At 42.1% G+C, this 13,263-nt stretch overlaps 1 protein-coding gene across 2 annotated transcripts in view; it reads right to left on the bottom strand.

Annotated features, from left to right (window-relative positions):
- SMC3 (structural maintenance of chromosomes 3) overlaps positions 1–13,263 on the bottom strand; it is a 248,553-nt gene that overhangs the window by 41,853 nt on the left and 193,437 nt on the right. For both annotated transcript variants that reach the window (XM_029610355.1, XM_029610356.1), the window contains exon 23: positions 8,968–9,076. In XM_029610355.1, coding sequence (XP_029466215.1) covers positions 8,968–9,076 — 109 coding nt within the window. The remainder of the gene's footprint in view (positions 1–8,967; positions 9,077–13,263) is intronic.

The following is a 13,263-nucleotide window of genomic DNA, read 5'->3' as shown; positions in this document are numbered from 1 at the left end:
TATGAGGGGGAAAAAATTTGCTATTTCTTAATTTTCCTATGACCAGGTTAATGTCTGCATCTGAAATGTTTAAAAAATATGTTACAGAGATTTTACTTATCCCTTCAGATAAACATCCTGCTCTCTCAAAGATTTTTTACCTAAGAATAGAAGGGTGACATCTTCTCAGGAGAGTATGGCGGACTTAAGTGTAAAGAGTCCGTCCCTCTCTGGATTTCATGAGACATCTATAGATGATATTCCCTTAAGAGCCATCCTCCTTTTTCCTTAGATCAGGATAAGGATCTGATTTTTCAGAAATTTAATGTGGGATATGATGTAAGTTTATATTTTGAATATATTTCCTCTTTTTACTTTCCTGTATATTCTACATGTTTATTTCAGTTTTATAAATGAATAAACTTAACATTTTAATTGAAAAATGAAAAAGACTCATGCTCCAAATGCTGTCTCCTTTCTCGCTTGACTCCAAAAAAGTGCCAAACTTTGTCATATACCAGAAAAATTATAAATAAAGACAAAGTATAAAGAAAACTTTACATTATCACATCACACCACCCTTAACAAACCCAACTAGAACTAGGAAGCATAAGCAAGCCAATGACACATGTGGTATAACTCCGCCTTCACCAGGTCTAATCTACATTCACCTCCAAACAAGTCTTTTTTTTAAAATAATTTTTATGTTGCATGTAAAACCTTTAGTTTTTGGTTACTAGAAAAACTCCAACCCGACAACAGCCAGTGTTTCATAAAACCAAACTGCTTCAAGGGAAGCATTTTAAGAGGTACATATCTTCACTAGGTACTCTCTACCAGACCAGTATGACTTCAGCGTCTTTCTAACTTGAACATCCAATCTATAATGTTTAACACATAAATGCAAGGGGGACGAAACCACCACTCTAAAAATGCTATGCTATTCACTGCCCACACAGAGGGAACATGCAACCCCCCTGGGACATCATAACTTTTGCAAATGTACACTGAGGCAATCGTCTTCTTGATCCATCTTGCTATAGTAGGGCTTTGAGGCTGCTTTGCCCTTCTTGGGACATCTGAACAACAAATAGCCTATTCGATTTGTGGAATGAATTTGCAACCTTTAAATACTGCAACAGAATCTGACAGACATTCAAAGAATGGAGAAAAAAACTCTCCTTCCCAAATCCCCTTCTTTCAAAAGACTGGAAGGGAAACAACTTAATATGAAAAGGAGACATCTTTGGAAGGCATGAAAGCACTGGTCTAATAGTCACCTTTTTCCCCAGAAAAAACAAAATACTGATTCTTATAAGAAAGAGCTTGAATTTTAGAAATAGTTGCTGAATAAATTGCCACTTGAAACATTATCTTCAAAGTCACATTTTGAATAGAAGCCTTCTTCACAAGTTTGAAAGAGACCAGACAACTCTGAGAACTAAATTCAAATCACAAGATGGTATAACTTGTTGGAAAGGAGGCCTGATGTGCTTGACCACACTAAGAAACCGTGAGCAATCAAGGAAAAGCCCTGAACTATACCTCAAATATGCTGTGGCCGCTGCCTGCACCTTAATAGAGTTAAGACTCTGTCCCTTCTCAAGACTAATTTGTAATGACAAGATTTGTGAAACAGATGCTCTCCTGGGACATACTTCATCCTTTTGACACCAAGTTTCAAAGACTCTCCACAACCTAACATACAAAAAGGAGGTAGAAACCTTTCTAACCTTCAGAGTCACAATCACAGAAGAAGATTGTATAATCTTCTTCAAACTTGCCCTCTCAAAAGCCATGTCTTAAGTGAGAATCACGCAAGGATCTCTCTGCCTTGAGACACGTCAGGTTGGTGTACCAAGGACACTTCACCCAATCTGGAGCTACTAGGATGAATAATGCCAGATGACCCATTATCCTCTATATTACTCTCCCTACCATGAGCAATGGTGGAAAACATATAGAATGTCTTTGAATAGCCACTCCTGCCCATGGATTCTCTCACACATCATCCACTGAAGAAAAGCAGAATCTCGATGTTCTTTTAATTAGCCATCAGATCCACTATCTGAGATCCCTATTCCATTACAATCTGATTGAATGCTGCATCTCCTAGCTCCCATTCTCCTGGGTCTAGAGAATATCTAATCAGAAAATCCTCTTGAACATTGTTCAGGCTCACCATGTATGTTGCCGAAATGGACGAACGATGGCATTCTGCTCGTTCCACTAAAATGAGCTGCCTTTCTGGGCTATCCAAAGGCATCTGGTTCCCCCCTTGCCTGTTGACATGTGCCACTGCTGAATGTTGTCAGAAATTATTCTTACTGCCTTTCCTCACACAAGTGGAAAATGTATGTGCCAACTAGATTGCCTTGGTCTCCAACCAATTTATTGACCAACTTGCTCCCACTCAGGACCATAGTCCCTGCACTACCTGATTCATACAATGTGCTCCCAAGCCTCACAGACTTGCATCTATGTTGACAAGGATCTAGTTGGGCGGGGGGGGTTACAACTCCACTCCATTTAGCACTTTCTCTCCATCCAAACACCATGTCAAACTCTCCTTAGCCAGCATTGTCAGAGGAAGCCAGATCTCAAAATTCTCTGACCATGGGGAGCACTTTGACAAAAATGTCCACTAAGAGGTTTCATGTGACCCCCCAACTCCAAGGGACACCTCCAGAGAGACTGACATGGATCCCAGCACCTGCAGATACAACCATATGTGAGGACATTACTCTTTAAGAAGCAGTTTTATCAGAGTATGCAATTTGGACATATGCTCAGTCATCAAAAAAAACTCTTCCCAATTCTTAGAGGACCATCTACCGACAGAATTACCAAGTCTAAAAATCATGGGCGACGCGACCACTCTGGAGGTACCAGGATCATTTTCCCTGGATACATCGTAATACACCTTAGCACCTTATTTGTAGCCAAGAATGGAAGATATAGAACAGAACTCTGTGAGGTCATGGGAGAATCAGAGCATCGAGTCCCTTTGCTCAGACCTCGCACCTGCGACTGAAAAAGTGGGTCGTTTTGGCATTCCGTGTCGATACCTTCAAGTCCAGCTGTGTAATGCTTCCTCTGGAGTAAATGAGCATCATCATTTCTTTTAACAGCTCTCATTCTCCGGGTTCCAACCCTTGTTAACTTAGTCTGCCTGGAGAGAAGTGATGTCACTGATGGTGGAGGTAGCTTAACAGCGGGGCTCCCCACTCCACTCGGTAAATCTGCCCGCATCTAAACATCTACAGGACGTCTTCAACTAATCTTAGCCATGGATAGCAAAACAGATGAAATAAGCAAGACTACCAAGCGAAAATCTGTTGACTTCCACCAATTTTCCTATCGCAAAGAGGAGGCCACGGATGGTGGAGATGGAAGCATGGATAGGCCTGAAGGCCTAGATGCAGGACCCAACTTAGCAAAAGACACCGGCACAACCACCAATATGCCATCAAGAGATGAATTTCGCGACTGGTTCTGTGAGCTACGTTGAGACTTAAACACTAATAAAAAAGAATTATTGGAAAGCATGGCGGAAATCAAAGAAGAAATAGTGCTGCTGGGACAGAGTAGACGAAATGAACACTCACCTAGACTGCCAGGAGGCGTTAAGCAAAATGCTGCAAAACGACTGTGCAAAACATCAGAAGATAATGCCGCTTTAAAAGAAAAACTAGCAGACTTGGAAATTGGACCAGGTGAAACAATTTGAGATTTCGTGGTTTTGATGAAACACTGGAGAATAAGAACTTGGTGAGACGGCGGTAAGATTTCGTCAGCATTGGATTAGTACCACAATCCCTGACTCAGAAGAACTGTCGTCGAATGTGAAACTTTATCGAGCCCATCGTGCAACAGGTCCGGTTATAGTGGATCGTCCGAGGGACATAGTCGTTTTCACGACTATTGCATGAAGGAAAAAATTGCACAGGCAGCCCGTCAGCACCCTAAGTGGTCCTGGGAAGACCAGGAAATATCTATCTTTGCAGATCTATCTAAAGCGATGCTCCAGAATCGTCAAGAACTGAAGGATATCACTAGCTTTCTGCACAAGGAGAGCATTAAATACCGATGAATACATCCCTTTGGTTTAATGTTTAGTGTGGATGGCATTACATCTAAAATCTGCTCTTGCAACAAGGCGGCAGCCATCTTGCAACCTCGTGGTTTTCTCCCTATGGAGCAACCTACGCAGCAGGATAAAGCTCGAGCTTCCAAAAGCGCATACCTGACATGGTAGCGTGTTGGAAAAGGGAACAATAGGCTGCGCAGACAGCCTGGAAACTCACCTTCGCATAAGGACAGTTCATGACTCATCATAAGCAACAGAGATGCTTCGACTTTGAATGGACAATTCAACAAAGACTTACTTCTTGTGTTCTGCTAAATGATCACTGCAAATAACATCATCATGTATCCGGTTATCTGCTAAGAACTTTTATACTCATAGAATCATCTAAGGACACCTTGCATCTGCCTATTTATAGGTTTAAGAGTTCTGAACCTTACGTTCATGCAACAAGAACTTATTGGAAGTTCCTCCCTGAAGATGCTACGATTGTGAAACCTGAAAAACAACATTTTCTGTGGCGAGACCTAAGCTGAGGAATTCTCTTCTACATAAATTGATAGCTATCACATACTTAAAGACTTTCAGGAAAGAGTTAAAAACATTCCTGTTTTCTGAAGCTTTTGTGGAGTTTTGAACTAGCGGATTTCCAGATTTTGACATCCTGGCATTAGTATAGTTTAGTTCAAATTTGTTTATTAGTTTTCAATTTACATGCATATGTACTGTTACATACAACAAAGATGATACAAGTTCGAAAATCAAAGACAAAAACAATGATTACAGAGTCCAAAACCTTATAATTTATCTGTATGATTCGAACTATGCGACTGTGGAGTGCCTGTGCCTTGTGCACCCAATACCAGAACTTCTATTCATATTATCTACCCCAGCAGTTGTCTACCCTCCAACTCTCCTCCCATCTATCCCAATTTTAACTTTTAACATGTCTTATGTGCTATCTTGCTATCACTCTTAAAGAGCATTAAAAATTAAGCTCCTGGCCTTATGGGAAAGCGAATTAATGTAATGTCTCCAGACCGCTAAGAATATGAGTCGTCCCTGATAAGAGGAACGGGCCCCCATTGACTCCATAGTTAGCATGGAATGTACTGCATTGCACCATTGCCAGAAGGAAGGTTTGTCCTCCCCCTGCCAAATCAACAGGATGGAACGTTTCCCTTGAGCAAACAGTTTCCTAGCCAACGCGTCATCCTCTGCTTTCTTACAATATGTTTTAAGGCCCACCTTGAACAGAATTACCTCTGCTCGACAAGGAATTGAGCTGGTCAATAAGTTATTGGTGTAGTGTAGAATATGAAGTCAGAATTGTTTTATAAGGGGGCATCCCCAAAAGCAATGAGCTAATGAACCGCTATCCTGAACACATTTTTTACAAGTGGTAGAGGGCACAAGCTGCATATGGAAAGCCAACTCTGGAGAAACAAATGCATGATGGAGGAACTTAAATAACATCTCCTGGGTGGCACTATTGGGAGATATGGTAGGAATACTATGGAAGCAAGCTGGGAGCGGGTTAGCATCCGTAATAAAGTCTCCTTCCTTTCTCCATCTTTTCCATAGAGGGCTCATCCAATCCAACGCTAGCAGTTTCTTTATCGCTTTATGTAGTAACGAGAGAGAGAGCGTGTCCGTCTCTCTACACAGAAAAACCCCTCTATTTTGTCTATAACAGTCATGTGAAGAATCGCTGAGAAAAGGGAACGCACATAATGTCACAACTGTAAATATGAGAATAGATGAGCTGGGGGGGGGGGGGGGGGAATCATATCTGCTTTGTAACAGTTGAAAGGGAAGTGCAGTTCCATTTCCCGCTACCACTTGGTGAAGGTGTGTGATACCCTTCCCCTTCCAAATAAAAAAAAAGCACAGAGGCATTCCAGGTCAGAAATCCGCATTTCCCTGGATAGGCAACAAAGATGTATATGTCGTTGATATTCCCAATCTTTTCAATAAAGATTGCCAAGCCCAGCGCAGAGGTGACAATAGAACATGCTGTGCTAAGTGGGAGGGAAGGCTCGAATTCGCAGATTGTAGGATATAACCTAAATTGAAGGGGGCTGTAATTTATCTCATTCCAGATCTGAAAACGTTGAGCCAGCAAACAGCCATTCCCTAATCACCCTCAAAAGGCTTGCCCAATTATAATCTACATCTGACAGACTCATCCCCCCCTCCCTCCAAGTCCATTTTAATTTTGCCAGGGTTATCCTAAGTTTCTTTCCTGCCCAAAGAAATTTAGACATTTTATTTAATATCTGAACATCTTTTCTGGCCAACCGAAGGGGAAGCATTTGTAATATATATAACCATTTTGGGAAAAATACCATTTTAATTAAATTGATTCTTCCGCCAAGAGATAAAGGAAGGGGTTTCCACAAGGACAGTTTTTCTTTGGTGAAATTTAGCAGTGGCCTAATATTAAGACCATATATCTGCTCTAATTCAATAGCTATATGTACTCCTAGATATTTAAAGGAGCCTTCCATCCACCTTAGTGGGAATCCACCCACTCAGTCTCTGCGGAGGGATATTCGGGATATCATAGCTTCTGACTTATCCATATTCAATTTGAACCCGTAAAAACTCCCATATACTTGGATAAGTCTGAGTAGATGTCCTAAAGAGGCAAAGGGAGTTAACAAAAAAAACAATAGGTCATCTGCGAAAGCAGCATACTTAAAAGTGGAATTACCCATCTGGAGGCCATGTATGCCTGTATGATTCTGTATAGTCCATAATAAGGTTTCCAATGCCAGTATAAAGAGGAGTGGTGAGAAAGGGCAACCCTGTTTAGTTCCCCTGTATAACCTGAAGTCTTCCGACACTTCCCCATTGACGGTGACTGCTGCTACGGGGTTGGCATACAGCAGACGTATCCCATCCATAAAGAACCCCATCAAGCCCATGTGTTCTAATAACGTGAACAAGTACTCCCACTCTACCCTGTCAAACGCCTTCTCGGCGTCAAAGCTCACAATCATATATTGGGTTTTTTAAAATTAAAATTGGAGTGAGCTATTGCCGACAGTAAACGGCGTACATTTTTGACTGCATATCGGCCCTTAACAATTCCTGCTTATCCAATGCTATGAAAAGATATACGACAAGTGAGGTAATCAGATTTGCAGATGATATAAAATTGTTCAGAGTAGTTAAATCACAAGCAGATTGTGATACATTGCAGGAAGACCCTCCGAGACTGGAAAATTGGGCATCCAAATGGCAGATGAAATTTAATGTGGATAAGTGCAAGGTGATGCATATAGGAAAAAATAACCCATGCCATAGTTACACAATGTAGGTTCCATATTGGGTGCTACTACCCAAGAAAGAGATCTAGGCGTCATAGTGCATAACACATTGAAATCGTTGGTTCAGTGTGCTGCGGTAGTCAAAAAAGCAAACAGAATGTTGGGAATTATTAGAAAGGGAATGGTGAATAAAACAGAAAATGTCATAATGCATCTGTATCACTCCATGGTGAGACCGCACCTTGAATACTGTGTACAATTCTGGTCGCCGCATCTCAAAAAAGATATAATTGCGATGGAAAAGGTACAGAGAAGGGCTACCAAAATAAGGGGAATGGAACAGCTCCCCTATGAGGAAAGACTAAAGAGGTTAGGACTTTTCAGCTTGGAGAAGAGACGATTGAGGGGGGATATGATAGAGGTCTAGAACAGGTTAATGTGAAATCAGTTATTTACTCTTTCAGATAATAGAAAGACTAGGGGGCACGCCATGAAGTTAGCATGTGGCACATTTAAAACTAATTGGATAAAGTTCTTTTTCACTCAACGCACAATTAAAGTCTGGAATTTGTTGCCAGAGGATGTGGTTAGTGCAGTTCGTGTAGCTGGGTTTAAAAAAGGATTGGATAAGTTCTTGGAGGAGAAGTCCATTAACTGCTATTAATTGAGTTCACTTAGAGAATAGCCACTGCCATTAGCAATGGTAACATGGAATAGACTTAGTTTTTGGGTACTTGCCAGGTTCTTATGGCCTGGATTGGCCACTGTTGGAAACAGGATGCTGGGCTTGATGGACCCTTGGTCTGACCCAGTATGGCATGTTCTTAATGCTAATATAATCAGGGAGAAGTACCGACAATCTGTTGGCCCAAATTTTCACTAAAAGTTTTGGTCATAATTGAGCAATGAGATTGGCCTATATGAGGTATCGAAATCAGGATCTTTTCTGGGTTTAGGCAGTACTGTGATAACCGCTTTGTTCATTCCTCGTGGATATTGGCCCTGTTCAATAAGGGTCATGAAGACTTTATTCAAGAAGGGTGGAACGTAGTCTAATAGTATTTTTAAAAATTCAGCATTAAACCCATCGGATCCTGGTGCTTTTAATAATTTTGCTGATTGTATGCCATTTTTAGTATAGTTTTAGATCATGTGTTTATGAACATGGATCAGTTTTATGAATGTAAAATATCTTGTTTTCTTTGATGTTAGATTTGATGAGTATTTTATTGTAACTAGCTTAAAGATACGTAAGCGAATCAAAAATGTTTTAAATTAAATCTGCCATTAGTTATGTTGCTATAGCTTGGTGATCCCAGTTAGTTGGGTTTTTAGGATAACCTCAATAAATATGCATAAGATCAATTTGCATACATTACAGACCCAATATTAGCAAATTTATCTCATGGATTATCCTGAAAATCCATCTGGTTTTGGGGGTCACAAGGACAGGTTGAGAAGCCCTGATCTAGAGAGAACTATGGTTTATGTTTCTTATCTAAAGGGCTGTTGAAAATGGAAATAGGAAAAAATCCCCAGGGTACAAGGTAGAAAAGTTCATAGTACCACAGTTTCAATAGAGTAGCCCATTATTCGTGTATACTTTAGTTCAGAAAGAATCCCCACCTTCTGACCGTGCAAGGGTATCTTTAACTCTTTTATTGATGGCTTCAAGTTCTGATGTGGTAGCAGTGAGAACAGTACCCCCTTCTGTTTCTCGCAGTTCATTCAGCTCCTATAGCGGAAAAATAAAAATTAAATCCTGTATCAAACCCAGACATGCATGTTATACAAGAAAGCACTCCTTATAGTCCCACCAGACCAGATCAGTCAGCATGGATTTCTCCCCCCCAATATATATAGAGAAGATCCTGATTCGCTGACATCATTCCTTTTAGGGCACTTCAGTATATCTCTGTCTTCAGCAGATAGTAGAGGTATTGAATCCTACAGCCTGGAAGTCTTGGGAGGTGGCTTTGTCTCTGGTGTACTTCCTGGTGGAGTAGGACGAGCAGGAGAGTCAGAAGTCTTCCTCTAGCTCAGTCCTTCTTTCTAGGAAGGAAGTGACAGCTGGTGGTAGAGAAGGAACCTTTCCTGTGAGGCTGGTTCCTCACCGAGAGAAAGGCATCGGGGTCAGGTGATTCTAGTGGCCCCAGACTGGCCCTAGTAAGCAGATCCTATCAAACTCATTAGATCATGTTCAAGGTCTACTACACCAAGGTCTGGTGGTCTTAGACAATTTGGCTTCTTTTGTTTAATGGCTTGGCTATTGAGAGGAACAAGTGGAGGTGCAGATGAGATGCCACCACTTTGTTGTAGGCAAGGAAGAAGTCTACATCTGTGGTGTATATTCGAGTATGAAGGTGTTTAAACTTTGGTGTGCAGACACTGGTGTTTCAACATTTAAGGCTTCAGTTCCTTTGGTTCTATCCTTCCTGCAGAATGGTTTTCAAAAGGGTTTAGCTCTGAATTCCCTGAAGGTGCAGATAAGAGCCATTGCCTGCTACAAAGGAAAAATCCATGGTATCTCTGCAGTAGGTCATCCAAACGTTTTGCATTTCCTGAGCAGAGTGAAACACTTTCTACTTCCATGCCGTAGGAACATACCTATTTATTTATTTTCTATACCGACATTCATGACGCATGTCATATCACATCGGTTCACATCGAACAAGGATAAATTATAATTAACTTAATCGTAACTAGGAAGCTACTGATAGAGTTAAGAGAAGAGGTAAGTTACAATGAACGAGGGTTACTAGAACTTGGAGAATGGAAGTCCTGTGGGATCTGAATTTGCTTCTCCAAGCCTTATGGTTCAGCTCTATTTGAACCTATTAGGAAGGCATCTATACGGATTTGACTCTGAAGACAGTTTTTCTGGTGGCAATCTGTTCAGCGAGGGGAATTTACAAATTGCAGGCCCTTTCATGCAAAGATCTGTTCTTGAAGATTCAGAAATTGGGAGTAACCATTCAGACAGTTCCTTCGTTTTTACCAAAGGTGGTATCTGCATTCATTTGAACCAGTCAGCAGATCTTCCAGCCTTCAAATGGTGTGACTCTATGGAAGAATACAGTAGTTTGCATTTATTGGATGTGAAAAGAACCTTACCCAGGTACTTAAAGGTGACCAATTCCTTCAGAAAGGCAGATATTTGTTTGTGCTTATCGCTGGTAGGAGGCAAAGATATGTTGCCACTAAGGCAAATATTACCAGATAGATTAAAGAGGCTATCCTCCACTTATGTTTCCAAGGGCTTGTTTGTTCCTGAGGATCTGAAAGCTCATTCGACAAGAGGATAGGCAGCTTTGTGGGCAGTGTGTCAGTTGGTGTCACCAGGGATCTGCAGGGCAGCCACTTAGGCTTCCCTTGCATACTTTCTCCAAGCATTATAAATTGGATGTGCAGGCTGGAATCTGAGCCTCCTTCGGGGCAGAGATCCTGATAAGCAGTTTTATCCAGCTCCCTCCCTGTTTGATGATGGCTTAAATACATCCCATGTGTACTGGACTGGTCTGGTGGGAAGATAAGGAAGGAGAAATTAAGTTTCTTATCTGCTAATTTTCTTTCCTTGAGTTCTATAAGATCAGTCCAGGATCCCACTCTTTTCTAGTAGGTTTTTCGCTTGTATAGGTTTATTCTTGCAAGATATGGGAGCTGAAGAAAGAGAATAAATTGTTTAAGGACCAAGTTAAGTGTTAGAGTCTGGGTCCCCTTGTTCTTGGTGGGGGAAGAAGAGAAGAGTTTCTAATGTTTGCTTTGTTACAGTTATCCTGAAGTGCTGCAGGATTCACTGTGCATTATAAGGGGTGATCACAGCAAATAAATCTTCACTGCTCCATCTGCTGGTGTACTGAATCGTCTGGTAGGACTCAAGAAAATTAGTAGGTAAGAAACTTAATTTCTACTTAAAATATATCTGGACAACAAAATTACTAGAAGTCTCTGCTGCAATTGTCAAAGCACTGCTGTGAGCAGCTCAGCCACTTGTCCATCCAGAGAATGAAAATCAAGAAAACACAAGCAAAAAATGAAAAGAATGAGGAAAGAAAGGCGAACTCCACAACTTCATCAACTGCAGGTTTCACCTGCATTACCTACTGTTTTATTTGCAGGTCAAGGATTGGTCTTATATCACAGGGTTAATGACACCCCAGCCTCAGAAAGTACTCCAACATGAAAAATTATTATGGTTAAGATGTCAAATATAGGAAAACTGGTTCTTACCTGCTAATTTTTGTTCCTGTAGTACCACAGATCAGTCCAGACTCCTGGGTTTTGCCTCCCTTCCAGCAATGTTTTATTGACACTGCCACTTAACATGAGGTGCCACCTGCAGTTCCTCATTATTTCTATGTAACCAAGCCAAGAACAAAATAACCAATAACAAATAACCAACATTCCCTGAACGAGCAGTGGGAAGTGGAAAACAGGATACGGAAAACCTTGCCCACATCAATCTCTGTGCAGGATTCACAAAACCTGTACCATTCTTCAGAATAACTAGTAAGAAAAATACAGATTGAGCAGACACTCCAAAATCTCCCTTTCTTCCAGTGGGCAGGACTCAGGACTCATCTGTGGTACTGCAGGAATGAAAATTAGCAGGCAAGAACCAATTTTCCTTTCCATTATGTACCCAGATCAGTCCAGACACCTGGGATGTACGAAAGCTTCCCTAAATGGGGTGGGACTGTGAGAGTCCCGCTTGAAGTAAACTCTCACCAAAGCCCATGGCCCTTGGGGCCTGGACATTCAACCGGTAGTGCCTGGCGAAAGTGTGCAACGACTCCCAAGTAGCCGCCTTGCAGATCTCCTATGGCGAAACTCTAGGCCCAAGAAGTTGCTTGAGAACGGGTAGAATGCACCCGAAGCCCCTCCAGAACTAGGCGACCTTGACAAATATCGTAGCTTTAGATGCTTTTTGTCCCTTTTTGCACCACTCCAAAGCACAAAAAGATGATCTGATAAACGGAAGTTGTTTGTGAACTTGGGGTAGCGAAGCAATGCACGCTTCACGTCCAAAGTATGCAACTCTCTTGACTGAGGCGCCGAAGAATCTAACGACAGAAAGAATGGGAGCTCCACTGATTGATTTAAATGGAATTGGGGGGGGGGGGCGGAGATCAAGTGATGCTGGTAGCATGATCGGACGCAAGACAGATCGCTCCGGGGACCCCCCTCCGTGAAACGCCGACAAACTTGATTTAATTCCAACTTTTTTACTCACAAACAGTGCCCGAGGAGTCGTCTAAGCTTTGGGTCCTGGTGGGGTTTTACTGCCGCTCTGAATCGCTGCAATGGCGGCTAAAGCTGGGAAGAAGGATAAGGCGAAAGGGCCCGACTTGAAAATGGCCGACGCCATAGAGCACAACGTGGTCCCGTACGAACCAGATCCGGCGGGGACTGACATCGCCGCTGCAGTTATAGCCGCGTTGGAAGGCCGCTTTACTCAAATTTCTACCCAATTGACTGGGGTAAGTGAGCAGCTAGCAGCCATACAGAAGCAGATGTCTGCCGCGGAGCTGCGGATATCTAATTTGGAGGACAAAATGGAAACCGAATCCACGGCAATTCAGGGCTTGCAGGCCTCATATTTGGCAGTCCAGGCTAAACTCGACAACCTGGAGAACCGCTCCAGGCGGAATAATATCCGGATTGTGGGTATCCCTGAAAAGATCCCATATTCAGCATTAAGCTCACGTTTGGAAGAGTGGCTGACATGGGAACTATCACTGGGCACGCAACATGGCGCTCTACATATCGAGAGGGCACACCGCTTGGGGGTACCCTCGTCTGGACCCCAAACTCATAAGCGCCCGCGTGTGGTGATCTTTAAAGTCTTGAATTTCGCCCACAAAGTTCAAATTTTAAGGGCTTACAGGCAACAGAAAGAACTAACATTCGACGGAGGGAAGG

The sequence above is a fragment of the Rhinatrema bivittatum genome, chromosome 7, assembly GCF_901001135.1.
Source record: "Rhinatrema bivittatum chromosome 7, aRhiBiv1.1, whole genome shotgun sequence".
In the NCBI taxonomy this organism is placed as follows: Eukaryota; Metazoa; Chordata; class Amphibia; order Gymnophiona; family Rhinatrematidae; genus Rhinatrema; species Rhinatrema bivittatum.
Note: the sequence above shows the minus strand (reverse complement) of the source record. Positions and strands in the feature narration are given on the sequence as shown.